This window comes from Protopterus annectens, chromosome 2.part1 (assembly GCF_019279795.1).
Source record: "Protopterus annectens isolate FY-2018-M chromosome 2.part1, PAN1.0, whole genome shotgun sequence".
In the NCBI taxonomy this organism is placed as follows: domain Eukaryota; kingdom Metazoa; phylum Chordata; order Ceratodontiformes; family Protopteridae; genus Protopterus; species Protopterus annectens.
In genome coordinates, this window is record NC_056729.1 from 1,510,066,052 (window position 1) to 1,510,091,686 (window position 25,635).

A 25,635-nucleotide genomic window follows, 5' to 3' on the forward strand; every position below is an offset into this window, starting at 1 on the left:
CCAACTTCACCCCTCTTTCACTCCCTAAAGGGCCCATCTCATTCCCGAAAGATTGCCAAATTTCGGTAACAACAGCCACACGTGTAAAAACTGCACTCTCCAAAGATAAGAGTACAGCATCCATGGGACCAGACAACATTCTGGGCTGTGTACTACATGAACTACAAAATGAACTGGCACCTCACCTAAGTGTCATGTTTAATCATAGCCTCACCACAGGCTTCGTGTCCACCGAGTGACTCACAGCTACAGTTATCCCACTCCACAAGGTGGGATCCACCTTGGATCCTTGGAACTACCACCCCATCAGTCTGACGAGCCTGATCTGCAAGGCCATGGAACGTATTATCATGGAACGTACAAAAAAAGACATTGGCAACCTTCAAACACTGGACCTCACCCAGTTTGAGTTTGCGAAGGGCCAATCTTGTCTCCTGAACCTGATTGACTTCTTCAAATCAGTCTCCAGAGCTGTGGACGAAGGTAAAGCGGTCCACACAGCCTATCTGGACCTCGCCAAGACCTTCGACACCATCCCCCACTCTGGAATCATAGATAAACTTACTAAGCTGGCATTAATCCCTACGTTACTCGATGGGTTGCCAACTGGTTTACTGACAGAATGCACACTGTAAAAGTAGCCGACTCCAAATCCAGGTTCAGACAAGTGACAAGTGGAGTACCTCAGGGCTCAGTCCTGGGACTACTCTTGTCTGGCATCTACTTCTCTGAAGTACAGGCCAACACTAAGGGACTCTGGCTAACAAAGTTTGCAGATGACTTAAAACTGGGAGCCATTATTGAATCCCCAAATGATGTGGATATTCTACAAAAGAGCCTTACAGAAACAGATGCTTGGTGCCAGAGCCATGGGCTCAAGCTCAATACCAAGAAATGTATAGATGTTATGTGATCCTATCTCGCCTACATTCTGTACTGATGGGCTCGGAGCCGATCCCTCGGCTCCGACTCGGCACGCTTATGCTATAGAGCGAGGCCTCTTATTGGCTGAGCTGTCTTTATCCCAGAATGCACCACCACTAATCCCCCAGATCTCATTTGCCGCTTACAAAGCTTAGACGTGGTCTCAACTTGGCTGGGCTAAGTACTATTTATTTAGGCTTTTTCCTGTCAGAAATTTGCTTGCTTTAAATCCAAAAGCTGTTTTAACAGCTGTTGTTGTCATACGAGTGTGTATTGATTAGTTTTGTTGTGAAATTTGTGTTTTTTCCTGTTTGGGAAGGTTTCCCATTTTAGTTAGAGGGGCCTTCCCCTGTTGCTTTACCTTTACTGTTTCTTTGCGGGTCAAGTGCCCGTTTAAGTTAGAGGGTCTTGACTCTCTCTGTCTTGCTGTGTGTTTTTTTCATCACTGTTCTATAAAAAAAAAAAAAAAACTTTTTATATTTTACTGTTATTGAACTATTAGTTCTTGTATTTCTCTATATACAGGTATGTCCAAAGAGCATAGACCCTCCGGGTTTAAAAAGTGCACGAGGTGTGGTTATAAAATGTCCATAACGGACGACCACTCCTCGTGCGTCTATTGCTTAGGCACCAAGCACCTACAAGAATCTTGTAGCGTGTGTCACACCTTTTCGTCAAGAGTCCTCCAGGAGAGGAAAAACAAATTAATCCTGAAGGGGTTAATTAAGCCATCCTTCGAGGAGGCTTTATCTTCCTCTCCTTCTCCTTCGAAAAAGAAGAAAGCGTCGGCTCCGACCAGTCAGTCGGAACCGACTGCTAAAAAACCTAAGCAGACTTCTCCATCGGCTCCACGGACTTCGGAGCCGAGGGCGGAACGGTCTGCCTCGATGCCTCCAGCCTTGACCCCTCTGGTTTCGGAGCCGAGGACTGGGGCATCGAGAGGCAGGTCACCTTCATCGGCTCCACTGATATTGGAGCCGATAAGGGTTACCGGCTCAGACTCTTCCCCTCGGGCGAAGTCCTTATCGGCACCGAAGGAAATTGCCTTAAGATCTCCCTCGGAGCCGATAGTGGTAGAGTCCATTCGGAGCCGGTCCCCGAGTCCTTCGGAGCCGATGGAGAAATCGGTTTGGGCCCGATCGGTATCCTCTAGATCATCCAGGATGTCTGATTCGGACATCGACAGGGTGCTCCTTAGACTCTTCCAGTCTCCAGTGTTCCAAAAGCTAGTTTCGGCTACAGCCCATTTGGCTTCGGAGCCGATGGTCCACGTCCCTACTATGGTTCCTCCTCCAACAGCTTTGGCACCGTTGGAGCCGGTGCTGGTGGAACCGGTGGAGGTTTTAGGGTCGGGCTCGACCCTTGCTCCAACTCCGGCTCTTGGGTCGGAGTTCAGTACACGGACTTCTTCCGTCGGCCCTGGGGGGAAGGCTTCGGGATTGATGTTTTCGGTCCCAAGTCTCCCTCTTGGCACGTTGGCGGCGGGAGTGCCGTCCACTGTCATGGCCACGGAGGTGGGACCCTCCCAGGATTCTGGTGGTCCCGCCTTCAGGGCTATGAGGAGTGTGTTAGCCAAATCTTCCTTGGCTACCTCCACGGTTTCCCCAGCTCCATCCCTGCATGCCGAGACTGGGTCTTTGGCAGTCCCCCTGTCCTTAGACAGCGGAGCCCCGGGGCCTGAGGTTACCCCCACTGGGGTTTCTCCCCCTCCTGGAGGTCCTTCTGAAGCCTCTTTGGAAGAATCCGCCAGGAAGAGATCGTGCAAGAGGAAGCACGTTGACTCCCCTGATGAGTCTCTTACATCAGACACTGATCTCGATGATGCAGAGGGGTCCCCTAAGTCGTCCTCGGATGATGTCTCCTTTGCAGACATCCTGGAAGCCCTGAAACAACGAGGCGGCTGGCAGTCCAAACCTCCCTCTGCTGATGAGTCGGTGTTCCTGAAAGCCTTCGGGGCTCAGCCCTCCGCCTCCTGGGTGTCTCCGCCCTTCGATGAGCTCTTGGATTTGATCTGTCGAAGGGCATGGGAACACCCAGACTCTGTGGAACCGGTGCCTGCTCGTCCGGATAAATTTCTCTCGGCACCCCCTGAAAAAGAGTTTCTGACTAAAGGTGTGGCTGCAGATGCTTTGGAGGTGGCATCTGCTACCCAGCAAGATGTAGCAGAGGCTTCGACGTCCGTCCATCCTCCTAATAAGGAGTCTAGGAGCATGGATCGGTACGGGAAGCGCACCCTGAGTTCAGCGGCCTTTACATTGAGGTAGTTGAACTACCTTACGCACTTTACCAGATTTCAGAGGGATCTGATTAAAGAATTATCCGATACCCTCTTGGGTAACCTGCCTGAGGAGCTGGCCCAGACGGTTGGCTCTCAGCTGGCTACAATGTCGTCCATCTCAAACTCGTCCATGAGGCTCATTTCTTATGCGGCCGAAGGGGCGAGTAGAGCGGCGGGTACAGGCATTGCTCTACGGAGACAAGCCTGGCTCCGCCTGTGTCATTTCGCGGAGGCCTTTAAGTCTTCCTTTGCGCGCCTTTGATGGGTCCTCCTGTTTGGACCCAAGGTAAAGGACACACTGACCCGCTGTGAACAGGAGGGTAAGACTCTGACTGCCGTAGGGGCATGATTTTCCACTCCCTTTCGGCCTTATCCCAAGGCTAAAAGAGGAGGGAAAATGTGGTTCCGTAGATCTCAGAAGCCTTACCCCTCTCAGCAGGAGGATTCCCCTTCCAGAGGCAGGTGAGGGGGAAATTCTTCCAGAAGGTGCCGTCCCAGAGGCAGCAGAGGCCCTCGCAACACTGGAGACCGCGAGTCCTTTCATGGCTCTTCAACCTTTCACAGTCCCTGAGGGATTGCCCGGCTGTGCAGCTCCGGAGCCAGTCGGGGGTCGTTTCTCGAAGCACCTAAAAGCCTGGGAAGGTATCACTCAGGACCGATGGGTGCTTCGAATTATCACCGGAGGTTACTCCATTCCATTCTCTCATCCCCCCCCTCAGTCCAAAAAAATCCCGGACCCGCCACCCAGTCAGCGGGATACTGCAGCCTCAGAAGTTTCAAAGCTGTTGCAAAAAGGAGTCATCCAACCGGTCCCCGCAGATCAGATCGGATTAGGGACTTACTCAAGATTCTTTTTGGTGCCAAAAAAGACCGGGGACTTGAGGCCCATTTTGGACCTCAGCATCCTAAACCGTTCAGTCAGAAAGTCCAAGTTCCGAATGGTCACCCTACAAACCATTCTCCCATTGCTGGAGAAGGGTGTTTGGATGTGCTCTATAGATCTCAAGGACGCTTATTACCATATCATGGTACATCGTGCGTCCAGGAGACATCTGCGCTTCAGCCTAGGAGGCAGTCATTTTCAGTTCTGTGCGCTGCCCTTTGGTCTCACCATAGCCCCCAGGGTGTTCACCAAGTGTTTGGCAGTCGTGACTGCTCACCTGAGAAGTCTAGGATTCCAGGTGTTTCCGTATCTAGACGACTGGCTCCTAACTGCCACCTCCAGGCATCTACTACTACAGAGCCTGCAAGCCACTATATCACTGGGCAGTTCCCTTGGAATCACCTTCAATTGGCCAAAGTCTGTGTTGCTGCCATCTCAACGAATAAGATTCATAGGAGTAGAGATAGACTCAAACCGAATGCGGGTCTATCTACCTACAGACAGAATACAAACCATACAGACTCAAGTTCGAGCCTTACTTCCCAGGTCCAAAGCTCCAGCCAGGATGGTCCTGCAGCTATTGGGATCCATGTCCACTACGGTTCTTCTAGTCCCCTTGGCAAGGTTGCACATGAGAATTCTCCAGTGGCTTCTGTCAGCTCAGTGGTCCTTTCAGGAACTCCCTCTCAGTCACCTCATATGGATCACGGAATCTTGCAAACGGGACCTTCGCTGGTGGCTAGTGCCCTCCAGTTTGGATCAGGGATGACCCTTTGTTCTACCTCCTCCCACGGCCACTTTGACCACGGACGCCTCCCAGATGGGGTGGGGGGGGCATTCCCTGGGCAGGTCAGTCCAAGGCAAATGGCACCCGGAAGAGACTCTACTTCATATCAACATCCTAGAGATGAGGGCAGTACTTCTGTCCCTTCAAGCCCTTCACGATTATCTCCCTCAGGGCGTAATTGCCGTTCACTCAGACATGTCAGTTGTCTGGTATCTGAACAAACAGGGAGGGACCAGATCCTATCCTCTTTGCAGAGAAGCCATGAGAGTTTGGGAATGGGCAGTCTCGACCAAACGCTTTCTAGTGGCTACTCACATACCGGGCAAGTCCAATGTGATAGCCGACAGATTGAGCAGAACCATCCTCTCTCCTCACGAATGGTCTCTGAATATGACAGTTGCAAGTCAGATTTTCAGCAAATGGGGAGTTCCGTGTTGCGACCTCTTCGCGACTCCTCTGAATGTGAAGTGCAAAGAATTCTTCTCTCTAACCCCGGCTCCGGGGAAGAGCCCCATGGACGCACTGGTCCGTCCTTGGCCCACAGGCTTGCTTTATGCCTTCCCCCCCAGTTCCTCTCCTTCCCAGGGTGATTCAAAAGGCATCTCTTTTGGGGAGCAAAATGATCTTAATTGCTCCTTACTGGCCTCATCAAGTATGGTTTCCCTACCTTCGGAAATATGCTCTGGAAGGTCCATGGTTACTGGATCAGATTCCAGACCTTTTGGTTCATCAGTCGGGACTATTCCACCAGTCCCTGCACACCTTAAAATTGACGGCTTGGCTCCTCCTCTTCCAACTATAGTCAGGAGTCATACATTGGATCCAGAGGTTGTACACATATTATCTTCGGCCCATAAGTCTGCTACAAAGAAACTGTATTCTAGCAAATGGAAAAGATTTGCTCTTTGGGCTCAACTCTGGGGCCTGGACCCCATCTCTATTCCCGTGGCAGAAGTACTAAAATTTTTAACTTCTCTTTTCAATCAAGGCTCATCAGTCTCTACCATCAAGGTCCAGTTGGCAGCGATTTCCAATTTTCACAAATCCATAAACCCACCTTTAATGAGCAACAGATTGTGTAAGACCTTCTTGAAAGGTGCTGCTCTATTAAGACCTCCGATTTCTCATCCTGCACCTCCATGGGATCTCGATATAGTGTTGACTTCCTTCCCCTTTGAACCGGTGGCTACATGTGATCTAAAGTTTCTTTCATGGAAGACAGCTTTTCTGGTGGCAATTACTTCTGCCAGAAGAGTTTCAGAGCTTCAAGCTTTGTCGGTAAAACCCCCGTACTTGGTTTTCCACAAAGACAGAGCATCTCTCAGGCCAAATCCTTCCTTTGTCCCTAAAGTTTGTTCCAGTTTCTGCTTACAACAATCATTGGAACTTCCAGTCTTCTTTCCAAAATATTCTAACAAAGCGGAATTCATATTCCACACACTAGATGTCCACAGGCAGTTGCGTTTTTATTTAGACAGGACCAAACAAACAAGGAAAACTGATCAGTTGTTTGTATCCTTTGCAGACAATAAATTGGGCAAAGCTGTCACAAAAGTCACTATTGCCAAATGGATCAGGGACTGTATTACTCAAGCTTATTCTTATTCTAACAAAGAGCTTACCACCTCTGTCAAAGCTCATTCTACAAGGGCTATGGCTACTTCGATAGCATTTCATTCTAAGCTTGCCATTAGTGACATTTGTGCTGCAGCTACATGGTCTTCCCCGCACACTTTCTTTTCCCATTACAAATTGGATGTGGCATCTAGAGGACGAGCTTCATTTGGTTCCACAGTGCTCTGGAGGTTTTTCCAATGAGCCACCCAGGATTTAGGTGCTAGGGACGCTGTCCCATCAGTACAGAATGTAGGCGAGATAGGATCACATAACATCTTTTAGTTATGTACTTACCATAACTTTAGATGTTTGGGATCCATCTCGCCTACATTCCTAATAACCCACCCTCCTTCCCCCTTCCTTGGAGATCAGAGGATATCAGAAGGTCCGAATCCTGTTGTTTCATCTTGAAACATCTAACAATGTTATATAAATAAGTTGTGCATGTGTGCATGAATGCGGACAAACAAGATCTGGGGGATTAGTGGTGGTGCATCCTGGGATAAAGATAGCTCAGCCAATAAGAGGCCTCGCTCTATAGCATAAGCGTGCCGAGTCGGAGCCGAGGGATCGGCTCCGAGCCCATCAGTACAGAATGTAGGCGAGATGGATCCCAAACATCTAAAGTTATGGTAAGTACATAACTAAAAGTTATCCCCTTTGGGAAAAAGCATGTACCCATGAATTATCACATAGGTTGCAGTACACTAAACACCGAAAGTGTGATAAGAGACTTGGGGACACAGGTGGATAGTGGTCTCACGTTTGATACCCAAATTGCCACAACAGTCAGGAAATCCTTCTATGTGGCACACTTCATCACTAAGGGCTTTTCATACAGAAAAAAGGAGGTCAATGTCCCACTGTTCTCATCCCTCATTAGACCCATTATAGAATACAGTGCCTCGTTTGGTATGTACCTCTCAAGACATCTGCAACAACTGGAAATGCCCCAGAAATACCTCACTAAAAGAATCACAGGCCTAAAGCAGATGCCCTATGCTGACCGTCTAAAAAACTCCAGCTATACTCTGTCGCATATCCTCTACTCAGAGGTGATCTCTGCTTAACATACAAGACCATGTCAAACCCAGAGCTGTTGGACATGCTACACTTAAAGAAATCCCAATCCCTCAGAGCCACACGTTCCAGGGATCTAAACCTTGTCATCACAATAAACGAAACATGCTGGAGGGATAGGTTCCTGACCCAGAGACTCCCCAGACTCTGGAACAGACTGCCAATATATGTCAAACAGAGCGCCTCTTTGCCCCTCTTCAAAAGGAACCTTGACGATTGGATGGGAGACAGGAAATTCACCCTGGGGATCACATCAGTCACCCTGCTAGACAGGGGTCTGGGGAAGTAAATATTGTTGGAAGAAATAGCCAGGGAATTGTTATGACTAGGCTTGTATAGGCCCTAGGGCCAATAGCGTAGTACTAACCTATGAAACTATGTTACCATTTTACTTCTTTTCTGTTTAACCTTTTTACAGTGCATTGTGTGCTTACCAAGTCCATGGTGCCAGTGTTAAAGCCTATGGGAATGAAGGAAAAGTATACATTTATGTTGTTTCAGGCAACCTTACCTTCAGGCCTTTCTGTTGTGCCCTGAGTATTCACCAAGTTCCTGGTAATAATATTCAAACCTGTAAGAATGCACTTTTACTTTGCCTAAATGACTGTATTTACAAGGCTACCTCACTTATAGAACTGTATAGAGTCCAGCAGCAAACTGTAGATTGTTAAAGTGTGTGGGCATCTCCTTGTGTCCTCAGACAACAAGCTAACCCCTTTTCAGGAGATGAGACTTCTACAGGCTGTTTTAGATACAGAAAAATTGCAGGGTAACTCTTCCACTGGACAAGGTGCATTTCATAAAGCACTTCCTTCTATAGATCTCTGGTTACTACAGTCTCAAAGAGGGACTACAGTTACTACAGTCTCAAAGAGGGACTTTACAGAAAGCTCAAGCGATTTACCCTAATAATTTTGAATGCCAGACTTCAAAAGAGGATGGTATAGGGATACCTGAAAAGTGATTGAATCCAAAACTTATCATATGTGGAACACTGTCTTACTTTGATCCATACAGTAGTGATGAGGTTGAAGTGGTGGTGCAGTTAGACCTCCTTAAACCCAGGGCTTCCTGTTCCTTCCAAAAGAGTCATAGCTGAGAGAGGCAGACAGACATTAGGCTGTATGTGGGCATTCTCCTCTTGACAGTGTTCAAGGCCAGTGGTCCAGGACAGGAAAAAAGGATTATCAGTTATCTATTAATTGCCATTTTCCCAATGCACATAATGTGAAACAATTTCTCTGTTAGCCACTTAAACAGAACACCAAGAAAGTTTTTTTTTTAAGGAGACATATACTAATGCCGTGGATTGTGGGAAAGAACATATTCCATGTTTGCTGAAAGTGAAAGTGAACTTCAGCAAAATTGTTCTACGGTATTGTCACTCGAGAAAACTGCAGTCAATCATCTCTTTGGTTTGTGGGAGGAGTTCAACACATCAGACTGAAATAGATGATGGTTTGATTTGTGGGATGATAAGGTCAGCACATCAGATTGAAAAAGATGATGGTTTCTCACTGTGCTCTTTTTAGCATTGCAGTCAGAACTAAAGCCTGTGCATGTAATGACAGATAGCACAACAGTGCTTGGATTACACAAAAGGCGAATGGACGCTGGCAGACTCAAACCTCAAAGTACAGAGAGCTGCTCTTTAACAGCTCATAGCCTTAATTCTCTGCTCTGTTCGCCTTTTTTTTAATTTCACAGTTGATAAGCTTCATTCTCAGCACTACCTACTAGACATGTTTTTTTTTATTGTAACAGTTTATCCCAGACTATTTCCCGCCTCACCCCCCCAAGAAAGACAGATGAGCATAAATGGCATTGATTTATTAGGTCTTTCATGAAACTTAATAGAGAGGTGCAGCAAGGCTGGCGGAAAGAAACATTTTTTGAGCATGTCAAGAATTACTTAATCACAGAAAGCATTACTAATACTTAAACTCTTTTGGTGCAGTTAGTTTGTGAAGTCAGTGGTGGGCATCAGATATGTTTGAGTAGTAAAACAAACAAAAAAAAATGGAGGATTAGTTAAGATGAGATTGGGGCAATTCAGTATCCACTGCAAGGTAGGATAGATGAGCTAATACATTTCTTACTTTTCATGCTAATGTGGTTACTTATTCCACTTAGTCACTGTCCTCCTGTTGTCTGACTGACCTGCAAAAACAGCTCTAGAGGAAAAAATGAAGTAGTTGTGTACGGATGTCACACTTTAATATCACATTAGTTATCCGTCCTTCATTGCATTTGTATGAAAGCAGTGTGGTTCATTTCAGTAAAGTAATGGAAAGATGGGCAATTTTACTATCTGAAAAATACAATAACAAAATGCTATTGCTGTTCTTTTTACAGCATGCCCTCTGGGTACCTATGGAAAAGGCTGCTCCCAGTTCTGTTCCTGTGGAGAAGGGGCAAAATGTGACCATGTAACAGGAGCCTGCTTTTGTCCAGCAGGAAGGGTGGGAACTCACTGTGAGCATGGTAAGAAAGAAATGAATTTTGACTGTAGTGTCTAACTTAAAATATTCCTTGAAAATTTATAACTTATAGAAAATGCTTTGATGAACCTGACACTTATTTTTCTGTCTACTTCATTTGGAAATATAACAGAATCAACATTTTGTTTTTTTGGATTGTATCTATGTGTATGCCATATATATCTCTGTGCTTTATTTATGAACATGATACTTATAAAAAGTAAGACATGATGAGGGATGATACAAATACATAAATAGATGCATAGAGGTGGACATACCTGCCAGAAATAAACCCAAAACAAACACTAACAACAAACCACGCTGGAGGAATCCTCACCTAAACCAGGATTTATGATAAAAGAAGAAAACTCATGGCCAAAATCAGGAAGAACAACTCCCTTAAAGACAAGTGCTCTATTATGCAACTAAACAAGAGGTCTAATTAAGTCCAAGAAGACCAGCTACAATGTCAGGATAGCCTCGCAGGCTAAGGACAATCTTTATGCATTCTTCAGCTATGTACAAAACCTTAGAGGTAGCACACATCAGTGTGCTGAACTGGTGGTGAATGGTACTACCTTCACTGATCTGGGTGTTCATCTCAAACGTCACCCCACTCTTCCCCAGCTCCACCAGGTGAAATCCCCTCCACCATACTAAAGCCAAGAGCACTGCCTCCATGGCCAAAAACATCCCTGTTTGCCTTCTGAACAATCCAAAATATGACCTATTAGGACCACTTGAGACACTCTTCAACATCAGCCTTGAAACAGACTATGTTCCAAGTGAATGGAGAACCACAATAGTCTTTCCCCTCTGCAGGGGCAGACCTTCAGCTGAACTACAGACCCATCTGTATAACAACCTTAAAATGCAAAGCCATGGAATGGATTATCATGGAAAGAATAAACAAAGACATAGGCAACATAGGGACACTGGGCCCATCCCAATGTGGCTTTGTTAAGAGAAGGTCATGCTTACTTAATCTAGTAGACTTCTTTGAGAGGGTCACCAAGGTAATGGACAAGGGTAAAATAGTGTATACTGCGTATCTTGACTTGGCTAAAATATTTGATACAATACCCCACTCCAGCATTGCTGACAAGCTCTCAAAACTAGATGTAAATCCTTACCTAACTCACTAGATTACTGGCTAGCTCACCAACAGGACCCAGGAAGTTAGGATCAGTGAAACCATATCCACCAAGAGACCGTTGATCAGCAGAGTACCCCAGGGGACCGTGTTAAGCCTGCTCCTGTTTGGCATCTACTTCTCAGAAGTCAAGGCATGCATTCATGACTTCTGGCTCACCAAGTTCTCAGACAAATGTAAATTGGGAGCTATTATAGATTCCCCCCAAGACACGAACATCTTGCAAGTGGGTTTAACACAGACAAATGACTGGCACCAAAGCCATAGCCTAAAACTCAATACCAAAAAGTGCATTATAATGCCCTTTGGGAAACTCAAGTGAATTACTGAAGTGTCAAACCAAGTAAGTGACAAGTGTCAACCCAAGTGAATTACTCCATTAAGAAAACACCCCTAAGAGCTGACCCAGTTATAAGGGGTCTGGGAACATATGTAGACAGCAATCTGGCCTTTGACCAACATGTGGCTAAGATAATAAGAAAATTGTTCAATGTTGCCAAATGTATAGATAAAGGTATTACCTCCAAGTCCAAGGAAATTATACTACCACTCTAATCAACCCTTATCAGACCTATCACTGAATACAGTGCCCTCTTTGGCATGTGTCTAACCAGACACTTGCAATAATTGGAATGCCCACAGAGGTATCTCACCAGCAGAATTCAGGACATGAATACCCTATCCTACACTGATTGCCTAAAGTCTATGTCTCTGTGTTCAGAGGGGATCTTTGCCTGGCTAACAGGGCTTCCTCAGACCCAGCCCTGATGGATTTATTATACATGTGCAAAACAAACAGCACTACAAATACTAGATCCAGAGATCCAAACCTTGCTTTTGAGATAAACAGAATGTGCTGGAGTGACAGATATGTGTCCCAAAGGATGCCTGCACTATGGATTTATTACACATGTGAAAAACAAACAGCACTAGAAATACTAGATCCAGAGATCCAAACCTTGCTTTTGAGATAAACAGAATGTGTTGGAGTGATAGATATGTGTCCCAAAGGATGCCTGCACTATGGAATATGCTACCAATCCATGTAAAACAGAGTTCATCCCTGACCCTATTCAAACGGAACCTTGACATTGTAAATTTTCCCCTGGTCTGGCCCCTTTGTCCCTTATGGACAGAGGCCATCAATAAGAAGAGTATTAATCTAATTAATAGCCCCCAGTACAAATCGTATAGATGCCTATGATACTCCTCAGCCAGAGTTTGGGATGCACAGCGAAGCTTGTAATGTCCCTAGTGGTCATTAGTCTAGTAGCAACCTATGAACCTATGATCATTTGTGGTCTGATAAGAGCATCTTCCTGCTGTATAGTAAGGCAAAAGTCACTTGTGCTGAGTACCTTTAACACCAAGGGGCATGGTTGCATACCATAAACTGTAACTCAGGGTGTATTGTTCTGTTTATAAATTAGGTTATATATTTATATGGCTGTTTTGATTTGTGTGTGTGTGTTTGTGCCTTTTATTATATTTTATTTTAAGGCTACTGTAGATAAAATAATTCATAGTTCCCTGTGTGTTTTAATTTATGTGTGTGCCTTTTATTTATTTTAATTTTAAGCATTACTTGTAGAGCTACCTTCAATACAGTGAACTCCATCCCCCTATTAAGAAGCAAGCTTAATGAGCATTAATGACCCAACACCAGAGGCATCTGCTGGCACAAGCCGAGAGGCCTGCCTGCTACTTCTCTGCCCCAACTATAGATTGACCTGCAGCTGGGAGATTAAACCAAAAAAGAATGTGTTAGTACATATAAACATGTTAAGTGTTACATATAACATTATAGCTGCATGATATAGATGTGCACAAGGCACATGCACTCCAGTGCTGGAGGAGGCACTCTTGTCTCCTGTGAAACCCTTCCGTGTTAACTTGCTACAGAAGAAAGTTTTAAAAGGCAAACCAAAGCATTCAAAGTAGGATTAATATATATATATATATATATATATATATATATATATAGAGAGAGAGAGAGAGAGAGAGAGAATTTTGCTATCAGAGCATGTTATTTATGTGGCAATAATGTCATTCATTACTGAGCACCATAGTGATATTATAAGGCAATGGTAGTTGAAGTACATTTTGTGCACAGTTATCAAGCAGGGAAATCTGCATATCATTTTTGTTTCCTCCTTGGAATTAAAAGCTTGTTTAAAGTAGTGGTGAAAAAAATCAGTGAAGTGGGATTTTTCTGCCACCACATGGTTATGACCTGTTCATACAACTCCTTTTTCATCCACTATGAGTTTATGGAAAATGCACGATATGCTTGCTGTTTGTTTGTGATATATCAGATTTATTATGTATAATTGGGATTTTTTTAAGTGTAATATAATACTGTAGAAACCAAGAATGTTATGAAGTATTTTAATTACCCAATGAGAAACTTTTATTAATTATGACGGCATTATATTATTTTCTTTAAAAGCATGAATAGTTCACACAAAATTTCATCCTGTTTAAAATGCTGAAGCAAAACCAGTTGGTTTTGTTTACAGTGGTCTTGAGTAAAGCTTTTGTTGTTTACAGAGGGCTATTGCTTGTTTGATTTGCTTACCTTCACTTAGTCTGCTGACATTTTGGCTGTCTGATTAATAGGTGATTCCTCTGACCATTCTTTCTCAGAAAATCCATTGTTGCTATGCAGGAATGGTGTGAAACCACAAGGCCAAGACCACCAAGGTTCTTGTCTGTTTATAAAAAGTGTTGAAAATCATTGTTTTGAATATAGCACAATTGTACACAGCACTTTAAGAATGCTTTTTTTGAGTCAGTAGCCAGTGTATCACACAGCATATCCTAGAGATGTGCAATCAGATAACTTGCAGCAGGTTCCAGGACACTTCCACAACCATGGAGTCATTTGTTCTTAATTAGTAGCCCTAAGTTGTCTTGTAGTTCAGACTCTCATCATATTGCATTTTTTATACAAAATTTCTAATTAAATGCACCATATAGGTGTTGTACCAAACATATGGAAAAGCTATTTTTTCACTTAAACTAAGGTGGTTCTTCCACTGATTGCAGAATTTTTTACCAGTTATTTTTCTTTCTACACTAGTCAGAATTATAGAGAAAAATATTATTTCTCAAACTTTACATAAATTATGAAAGGACAGTAACATTGCCAACATGCATCATGGCTTTCACCATGAATATGGCACTGAAATTACTCATTTCTATCACACCAACCTTTCCTGTCTCCTTATAATACTGTATATCAAAGCTCTACTCTGTTAAATTCAGTCACTAAAAGTACTTTCTAAACATCCAAAGTCTCTAGATCTTTTTCTTACCATCACCTCTGACCCTATCTCACCATGCTGCCATATATATATATATATATATATATATATATATATATATATATATATATATATATATATATATATTTATATAGAGATGTGTGTGTGTGTTGTATATATTTATATATATTTATATATATATATATATATATATATATATATATATATATATATATATATATATTCAGAGGTATATAACTCTGGTGGGGCAAAGGTGCTAGGAGGTGTACTCAGCATTTACTGAGATAGTTCTTTATTGCAGTGCCGACATTTAGAAATGAATTTCAGTACTGTAATCTTGATCAGTACCAAATAGCTGAAGCACTTTGTGGGTTGTGAGTGGTATAGTAACTGTAGCAAACTGTTTGTTTGTAGCAAGCAACTTAAAAGCACAAGACCTTTGTATTTTCTTCCCCGACTTAGAGTTGGACCTCCTTAACCATGGATATTACTTGTATTAATCCTTAATTCATTCCTGTTCTGACTTCTTATTTTATCTACTGAGCTATATACTTTGAGACCCAGGTATTCCCCTGATATAGCACCAGTAACTCCAAGCTTTCCTCCCTGTCCATCACCCCATTCTGTTTAAACTGATGTTTGTGGGGGATATCATAAAAATGATTCTCTCCCAAGCTTGCTAAATAGCTTCAGTATCCCCGGGAACTGGCCGTATATGACATTTAACAGCAAGATTCGGTTGTTTGCAAATAAATAGATATGACTTCTGTTTCATCCGAAGCTTCCTTACTGTGTGTACTAAGCTCTGAATAACCAGTAGAAAAAATTTTGGCAATGGAGGGCCTCTCTGATGTGTGCATCATTCCAGTGCTATCTCTTCTGTAAGACCACACATATTCATATAGCCTTTTTTTGGTGTGCTATGAAGGGTTTTCATTCCCTTTAACAATCTCCTGTCCCCAGTGGCCTCAGTTAACACTCTTTCCATGAAGTCCCATGATACAGAGCTGAAGGCCTTCCTGAATATCCATGGAAACAATGTCTGTCTCCCCTGGTCTTTCCTACCATCCCACTCAACAAAAATCAATGACATGCACTAGTGATCCTTGGACATTTTACATTTGACATACTCTGATTGCTTGTGCCTTATCAATTTAAAAAGCACACTTTCTAGTGTGGCTGTTAAAATGTGGCTGAAGAGTTTCATGTCTGCACTGTGTAATATAGATTAGCAGCTCTATACATCCAACTGTTTTCCTTTTTGTATAAATAGAGCAATTTTGTATGTCTTCTTCCATAGATCCGGTCCCCTAATTTTCTGTATAATACAAGTGAACAAGTGTGCCATTATATCTTGTAGTTGAAATCCCATTCTTTTGTAAAAATCTGGTAGGTGCCCATCCTGCCAACTTGCCTTGTCCACTCCTTGAAAATGCCTAATAGCCTGTATACCTCACCTTTCCCAAATGGTCTGTTCAAATCCTCTTTTTCTCTGAGTGTGTACCTATTCCACTTCATAACAAAGGACCCCTGAGGGACTTCTTTTTTGTAAAGATTACTATTAAAAAGTTTGAATTGGTCCCTTATACTCTAATTGATCTCTCTTTCTTCCCCATTTCATCCTGTACTGAACAAATCCGTGCCTTCTCATTTTGATCTTTGATTCACCACATCAGCATCCACGTATGGTTCCCCTTTTATCTGCAGTGCATCTCCTCTTCCAGACATTTGTGCTTTGATTTTTGATTCCTTATATTGTAATAACTTTTCCTTAATAACTGTTTGTTAACTGTTTGTTTCTTCCTATTTTCCACTACTTCTTCCCTTGGATTCTTTTCTGATTACTGCAGTTCTTTTAACCTCTCTTCCAAAATCTGCAGTTTTCAGGCTCTTCACTTTCTTGTCCTACCTCTTTTCCACATCATCCTCATCATCATCATCATCATCAACAACCCCCTTTTTCCCACTTTCTACATGGGGTTGGGGTGTCATGTCAACTGTTGCCATCTCCTCCATTCTATGCCACTCTCCTACCTTCCTCGACAGTCATGCCTGACTGTTGCAGGTCTTCTCTCACACAGCCCATCCATCTCTTTGCAAGATGCCTGCATGTTTTCTTGCCTTTTTTTGTCTGTCTTAAATCTTCTTCAACAGAGTGTCTTCTGTTTCACTGCACATGTGCCCAAACCACCGCAATCTGTCCTCTTTGACCTTCTTTGCAATTGGAGCTACATTGGCTTTTGCTCTTATGTCTTCATTTCTTCGTCTGCCCCACAGTGCGCATCCTTCCACCCATCTCAGGCACTTCGTCTCCTTTACCTTTAGCTTCATCAGCTACTCTGCCTTTACTGCCCAGGTTTTTGCACCATACAGTAATACTGGTCATGCCACTGTTTTGTATACCTTTACTTTTCACCTTTTTTTGGCATTCTTCTGTCTCCACATTATAATATCTTGCAAAGCAGCCTTCACAAACCATCCCATTCCTGTATTCCAAGTGGCCCTTCTTCATTTCTGTCTAGCTCCTTGTATCTCTGACCATATCCTACATCCAATGTAATGTCTTCCACCTTAAGAGAATCGCTTCTCAGACTTTTGGCTGAGATCTAGTGTAGTCAGTGCTCTGGATTCCATCTCCATGGCCCAGCTATCTGCTTACTTACTTCTCATTTTATTTTGACAATTGTGTGGTCACAGATTTATTTTACCACAGTAAACAGCTGAAATCTCCTCATAAGATACATTATATACTAATAATCTGTCTAACCCACTGACCTGTTTAGCTCACATCTGGAAAAAGAGAAGCTTGCTCTCCTGGTCTCAGCTCTTGCCAAGCATAAATAAGCATTGTCTGCTTCATTCTGCTAAAGCTTTTGGCTGCATCTGTAAAATTCAACTGCTCCATATTTCCTTTCCTGCACCAGATCTAAGGCTACTCTGAAATCTCCCCTACATCTCCTCTCTCTCTCTCTCTCTCTCTCTCATTCCTTCCTAAATGATAGTAGCTTTCTTAGACATGCTGTAATCACCTCAGGTCTGTCCACATTAGGCCCATAAAACAAACTGAGAATCGCCCCCAGAAATTCTTTCATCCATCAGCCAATCACACATCTAACTTCTTCTTGGTTATTTTGACAACTTTCCATTGCTCCACAAGCTTAATCAAAATAACTACTCCTCTCTTGCCCCATCTTGCAGGAGAAACTTGTGGCTAGCCATTTGTACCCCTTCTTGTCTGTAGTCTGTAACTTTATTTCTTGCATAAATATCAGTCCTAATTTCTCAAAAACAAATTTACAAACAGTTCACAGAATCACAGAAAGAAATTTTATTCAGTTGAGCTCTTTCATCAAATAGCATTGACTTCCTCAGAAATGAAATTTTCTATACACACACGTTTAAATACTAAAATAAAAACAATGATGTAATCATTAATTAAAACACACCAGTCATAATAAATGCATAAAACACACCAGTCATAATAAATGCATAAGTTATGTCTCAAGTCCATTTTAACTTGTTGTAAATACTAATAAAATCTTTTATACCTGGAAATCTAGTTGCATTTAATCTGAGCTGCAGATTTGCCTCTTTAGTTTTAGCATGTTATTAACATCTTCTTCTTTTAAGGAAAAATGCACACAATCTATTACAGAGAATGATAATTTTCTGAAATCAGGAAATTTTAAAGTATGTCAGTGCAGAACACAATATGTGAAGTTGCTCAATCTCACTGTTCATTCTTAACTGATGGGTTCGGAGCCGATCTCTCGGCTCCAGTACGGCCACATGCAAATTTCGAGGTCTTCCAGTAGCTTGAGGCCAAGCCCCCTATCCCATGATGCACTATGAATTACCTCAGATCTAGTTTGCCGTGGCATCTAATCAGAGGTTCCAGTGAAAGCTTGGGCCAGTAAATTTAAAACTTTTTTTTATTTAGTAGTTTATTATATACTATTAGTAATTTTGGACATAGGTAGTTCAATAGTTAGCTCTTATAGCTTCCTTGCAGTTCCCTTCCCATGTGTTTATTATAGTTACTATATATTTACTCTCTTTAAATATTTGGCCTCGTTTTTTGGCCTAGTTATCTTTGGGCTGTGTGTGTGTGTTTAGATAGTTTTTCTATAGTAGTTATAGTATAGTGTAACAGTTTTTTGGATACTTTTATATCAGGCTCTTCTGTGTGTGTTTGTGTGTGTGTTTAGAGCCTATTATTACTAATTTCACACTAATTGTTGATCCGCATGTGTTTAGAATGGTATCATGGTGGATGATAAGGACAAACATCCAAAGTCCAGTTTTAAAAAATGTCCGGGCTGTAATCAGAAAATGTCAGTCACTGATGGACATCTTACCTGCGCATATTGTTTGGGGGCTGTCCACTTGCAAGAATCTTGTGCTTTCTGCCATTCCTTTTCTTCCAGGGTTCTATTAGAGAGGAAAAGGAAATTAATGGACAGGGGGTTGTTAAAACACCCTTTTCAAGAGACATTGAGTGACCAGGATGTTGCTAGCAAATTTTTTAAGTCCTCCAAGTCATCTGTTGAATCTAAGGACTCCAAACAATCAAAAAAGTCAAAAAAATCTGATGAGACATCGGCTCCACAGGTTTCAGAGCCGACTGTTTTTTCTTTTCTGAGCCGGCCCACAGCCTTGGTATCCCAAGTGCCTCAGTCACCGTTACTCCATTCGGCACCATCTATTCATTCATCCAGGTCATTTGTAAGCCTTTCAGATCTGGATATGAATTGATTGGTGCAGAAGCTTCTCCAGGCACCAGGCGTGCTAAATTGTTGTTGGCTCTGACCCAAGCGGCTTCGGAGCCGAAGACCACAACTCCTGCTTTGTCCACTCCTCCTCTGAGCCATACCGGCCCTTCGATGCCAGAAGAATCAGACCTGTTGATTGTGGAGCCGTTGGGGTCGAGACCTGTTCCAGTGTCCTCGGCTCCATCCACTCTGACATCCTCGGCACTGACCCGGGATTCTAGGAGCCGACACTCTCCAGTCAGATCCAGAGAGGATAGTTGAATCAACTTGTCGGTGCCAACTCTTCCTCTCGGGGCTTCGGCTCAGATGAGCTCAGCTCCTACCTCCGGCTCGGAGCCCACTGCCTCAGTGCAGGGGGGGGGGGGTTTGATGGTTCTCTCGGATCTGTTGACTCCTTCCCATTGGAGCAGTGGTGCCTTCGATGCCATGAGGAGAGCTTTGTCTCCCAAGACATCATTGACTTCAGGCCTTGCTTCTTCATCCCCTAAAGCGCCTGTGTCTGCTTCTGCTTCCATAATCCAGGCTAAACGTAGAGACCCAGAGCCCCAGGTAGCCCCACAGGGTGGCCCCTGCTCTTCCGAGACCTCTCCAGAAGCCCTCATTGAGGAGGCTCCTAGGCAGAAATTGTGCAAGAGGAGACACTTGTACTCCCCACAGGAGTCCTTAACATCTGATACTTACTTGGATGAGTCAGAAGTGTCTTCACAGTCCCCTTCTGAGGATATCTCCTTTGCTGAGATACTTGAGATCCTTAGGCAGAGGGGTGATTGGCAGTCCAATAATCCTGCTGAGGATGAGTCGGTTCTCCTGAAGGCTGTCGGGTCTCAGCCCTTCACCTCTTGGGTGTCTCCGCCCTTCAGTGAGCTCATGCAGTTGGTTTCTCGAAGGATGTGGGAGTCACCGGAGTCTTTGGAGCCTGTCTCTAGGAGGCGTAACAAATTTATATCAGCCCCACTAGACAAAATATTCTTAGCCAAAGGAATTCCTGTTGATGCCATGGTGGTGGCGGTGGCCACCAAAAAGGAAATGTCTGAGACTTCCTCATCTATCCATCCTCCTAATAGAGGGTCTAGGATTATGGATAGATACAGGAAACGCATGTTCAGTTCAGCGACTGTTGCTCTCTGTTCACTGAACTACTTAACCCATTTTACTAGGTTGCAAAGAGAGCTCCTTAAGAAGTTCGGAGATACTCTTCAGGGTACAGTAGCTGCAGGAGCCTCTGATAAAGTTGCTGCTCAGCTTTCTACCCTAAATTATATTGTCAACTCATCCATGTGTCTCATATCATATGCAGCTGATGGAATGATTAGGGCAGCGGTTACAGGAATTGCTCTTAGAAGACATTCCTGGATGCGCTTGTGTTCCTTCACAGAGCCCTTCAAGTCGTCCTTCATGAACACTCCCTTTGATGGCTCATCCCTTTTTGGGCCTAAAGTGAAGGAAACCTTGATCAGGTGTAAACAGGAGGAGAAAGACTCTGCCATCAGAGTCCATTTTTCCACCACTACCTGACCTTATCCCAAAGGTCAAAGGGAAAGGAAAATGTGGTTCCAGAAAGCCCAAGGAGCCTTTCAGGACACACGTGGTGAACTCCCCTCCAGGGTCAGAGGAGGGGGTAATGATGGAAGACGCCGCCCTTGCGGCAGAGGGGGTCCGCAACACCAGGGTGGCAGAGATCACTTCTCTGGGCAACCCTACCAGCGCTCCTGAAAGGAGGCCCGACTGTCCTGCCCTGGAGGCAGTCGGGGGTCGCTTGTCTTTGTACCCAGACGCCTGGCTAAAAATAACAAAACTTACTACAAGCTGATACAAGATAAAGTGAAGAAAAGCAATTTTCTGATGTAAAACAAATCACCGTCAGAAAAAACAAGTCGTTTGTATTACAACAAGCAGAGCTTTCGGTCAAACAACCTTCTTCAATGCTAAACATCATACTACATTTTCTCATTCATTTAAAAGGAGCAAAGCAGATACAATGTGACCACAGCCATCCAATCACAAAGTGCCCTTAATTAAGTATTTATAAACACATAAATTACATAAATACACTTCAAAATCTTATAAAATATTATAAATTATACTGTTGCATCCTAACAAGGACAGGCTTAATACTAATTTTGTTGTTTATACCTGGTTCACTATCTGCACAGAGCCTAAGTATCCACTCATATTCTTTATTTTCTAGATAATTGTTTAAGTCCCCACCCCTCACATCTTTATATACATTCTCCATTACTCTAAAGGTAAAGGTGTGGTCTATTCCTTTATCTAAAATGTGCTTACACAATGCATTCCTGTCATTTTTCCTTCTAATGTCAGATTTGTGTTCTATTATGCAGTATTTTAACCTCCTTGTCATTTTCCCTACGTAAAATGATCTGCACTTTTTACAGGTGGCCAAATAGACCACATTAACACTAGTCTGTCAAATTTAGAATACCTTCATGTATTTTTGCTGTCATCAGGCTGGTTTCTTTACCTGCCGAACTGGACTGTCCCCCTTCCGCTTCTGTCTGTTTGGGGATTGTTTCTGCAGCATATGACCTTTCATCAAGCCTTTATCCAAAACGTTATGTACGTGTCTTCCTCTCCAGAAGTTGCAAGGAAAATAGACAGTAGAAAGAGTTTTAGAAAACAATAAGGTTAGATACATTACTACGTATAATTTAAGAATGAAAGAACTGCAGAAAATAGAAAAAAAATTGGGTAATTCTCTTAGCTTTGCTTGAACTACAGAATGTAATAGATTCTAAACCATTTTTTTCATACAAGAATTTAAGTTTGAAGAGAAAACTCTGTTATAAGGACTTTAAAAGTTTAGCTAAAAATAAAATAGGGCAGAAATATGGGACTTATACTTGTATGGCATATAGCTGTGGTGTAGATATAGAAAAACTGAATAGTGAAGAATTTATACATCCCACTTCTGGTCGGAAGTTTAATTTTTCCTGTGTATCAACTTGCAATATTGTTAGACATTAGAAGGAAAATGACAAGAATGCATTGTGTAAGCACATTTTAGATAAAGGAATAGACCACACCACTACCTTTTGAGTAATAGAGACTGTATATAAAGATGTGAGGGGTTGGGACATAAACAATTATCTAGAAAATAAAGAATATGAGTGGATACTTAGGCTCTGTGCAGATAGTGAACCAGGTATAAACAACAAAATTAGTATTAAGCCTGTCCTTGTTAGGATGCAACAGTATAATTTATAATATTTTATAAGATTTTGAAGTGTATTTATGTAATTTATGTGTTTATAAATACTTAATTAAGGGTACTTTGTGATTGGATGGCTGTGGTCACATTGTATCTGCTTTGCTCCTTTTAAATGAATGAGAAAATGTAGTATGATGTTTAGCATTGAAGAAGGCTGTTAGACCGAAAGCTCTGCTTGTTGTAATAAAAGCTACTTGTTTTTTTCTGACGGTGATTTGCTTTACATCTAAAAATAACAAAAGACAGCTGGGTACAAAGTATCATTTCCAGAGGGTACTTCATACCATTTGCCACACCCCCTCCGACCATAAGGAGAATCCCGGACATTCCACCCAGTTGCAGGGAGCAGGCAACTGTAAAGGTCCAAAAGTTGCTACAAAAAAAGAGTCATCCAGCCAGTCCCAGCAGACCAAACAGGATCCAGAACTTACTCAAGATTCTTTTTGGTTCCAAATAAAACAGGGGACTGGAGACCCATTTTGGACCTCAGCAGACTCAACCAATATGTAAAGAAAGGGAAATTCCGGATGGTTACGCTTCAGTCTATACTTCCCTTCTTAGGGAAAGACAATTGGATGTGCTCGATAGATCTCAAGGATGCGTACTACCACCTGCGTTTCCGGCTGGGAGCCAGTCATTATCAGTTTTGAGCCATGCCCGTTGGTCTCTCTACAGCCCCCAGAGTGTTCACAAAATGCATGGCAGTGGTCACGGCTCACCTGAGGCGTCTAGGATTCCAGGTGTTTCCGTACCTAGACGATTGGCTCCTTACCACCACCACCAGGCATCAACTGATTCAGGCAAGGGAGTACACTCTGCAATCATCTAGGCATTACAGTCAACTCAGAAAAGCCTGCCTTGTTGCCATCGCAGCATATTGTTTTTATAGGGGCAGAGCTAGACACCTCAACCATCACTCTAAGGCTACCAATGGAAAGAGTCTTTTTCATCAGCATGTCAGCACATTGGTATCAAAAGACAGAGTACCAGCTTCAGAAGTTCTGAAAGTATTGGGTATGATGGCAGCGGCAATCCTAGCCATACCATTAGCAAGAATGCATATGCGGATCTTTCAGTGGCTGCTGTACACTCAATGGTCTTACCAGGAACTACCCATGGACCACACAATATTGATTACAAGCTCTTGCAAGAAAGACCTCCAGTGGTGGTTGATGTCTCTTCATGTCACCATAGGATGCCCCTTTGTTCTACCCCCTCCAGTAGCTATTGTGACCACAGACAGTTCCCTGATAGGGTGGGGTGGGGGGGGTGCATTTTCAGGGAAAGACTGCCCAAGGCACATGGACCAATCAGGAGTCACATTTGCATATCAGTGTCCTGGAGATGAGAGCAGTACTTTTGGCGTTGCAATACTTCCAGGACTATCTTCCTCTAGGAACAATTGCGATTCAGACAGACAATATGTCAGTAGTCTGGTATTTGAACAAACAAGGGGGAACCAGATCTTACCCCCTTTGCCTAGAAGCCCTCAGAGTTTGGCAGTGGGCTGTTTCCTCTCAGCACTTTCTGTTGGCAACGCACATCCCTGGGAGATCCAACGTGATAGCAGACAAACTAAGCAGGGCAATCCTCTTGCCATACGAGTGGTCCATCAAGAAAGAGATTGCAGACAGAAGTTTTCACAAATGGAGCTAATCTTGCTGTGAACTTTATGCCAGTCACATCAACACAAAATGCAGAAACTACTTTGCCCTGATTCCCCCTCTGGGAGAAGCCCCGAGGGATGCACTCGTACACGATTGGCCCCCCGGGTCTCCTCTATGCATTTCCACCAATACCATTGATACCCAAGGTTCTACAGAAAGCAAAATCCCTGGGAAGGGCCTTCATTCTTATAGCCCCTCGTTGGCCTCGGCAGATTTGGTTCCCATTCCTTCAACCTCATCTCGTGGAAGATCCCTGGATTCTGAACCCAGTTCCAGACTTCCTGACACACCCGTCGGGGGACCTTCATCCCTCTCTGCAGTCATTGAAGCTGACCCCTCATAGCCAGGCTTCATAACCTTTCCAATGAGACAAAACAGATCCTTTTGTCTTCTTACAAACCCTCCACTAGAAAATTGTATCTTAGTAAATAGATTTTCCATATGGGCCTCTAAAAATAATATTGATCCTTACCAAGCCCCCATGACATCCATATTAGAATTTTTGACTATGATCTTTAACAAAGGAGTGGCAGCAGCAACAGTTCAGGTGTTGGCTGCTATTTCTAATTTTCATCTTGGTGAGTTGACGGTTTAAATGTCATGTCCCACAAGTTATCCAAAGCTTTTCTCTAGGGGACATTTCATATGAGACCACCTGTGAAAACTCCCTATTCTCCATGGAATCTAAATTTTATGCTTTCACGTATGATTCTCCCTCCGTATGAACCAGCATCCTCTTGTGACCTCAAATATTTATCATGGAAAACCATTTTTCTGGTAGCTATTACTTCTGCCCGCAGAGTGTCAGAGCTTCAGGCTTTATCTATCAACCCTCCTTATTTGATTTTTCATGCTGACAGAGTATCACTTAGGTCAAATCCTTTTTTTTTTGCCGAACGTTTGTTCAGAAACCAATATTAACCAAGTTATTGAGTTACCAGTTTTCTTCCATAATCATTCCAACAAATTAGAGTATATACTGCACCAACTTGATGTTCACAGACAGCTCAGATTTTATTTGGATAGAACAAAAGATTTCAGGAAATCAGGCCAGCTTTTTGTTTTATTGTCTGAATCCAGGAAAAGTAAAGCAGTGGCTAAAACAACTCTGTCTAAATAGTTATCTGATTGTATCACTTTTGCCTATTCAGCTGCTAATATGCCCTTGCAACACAAGATTAAAGCTCACTCAACCAGAGCAGTTTCTACATTCACTGCATTTTCAGCCAAACTTCCCCATGATAACATTTGTGTAGCAGCTACTTGATCAAAACCTCATACCTTTATCACTCATTACAAAGTGGATAAGGCCTCCAGGGATAGAGCATCCTTTAGGTCAAGGGTCCTGAGAAATGTACTCCCGTGAGCCACCCGATTTTGATGGTGCTTGGGATGCTACCCATCAGTTAAGAATGAACGGCGAGATTGAACAACTTCACATTAAGAAGTTATGTACTCACCATAACATTCCATGTGAG

General features: G+C 43.1%; 1 protein-coding gene across 1 annotated transcript in view; it reads left to right on the forward strand.

Annotated features, from left to right (window-relative positions):
• Positions 1-25,635, forward strand: part of MEGF6 (multiple EGF like domains 6) — a 2,184,612-nt gene that overhangs the window by 1,916,461 nt on the left and 242,516 nt on the right. Inside the window, exon 28 of the mRNA XM_044062967.1 lies at positions 9,925-10,053. Within this exon, the coding sequence (XP_043918902.1) occupies positions 9,925-10,053 (129 nt within the window). The remainder of the gene's footprint in view (positions 1-9,924; positions 10,054-25,635) is intronic.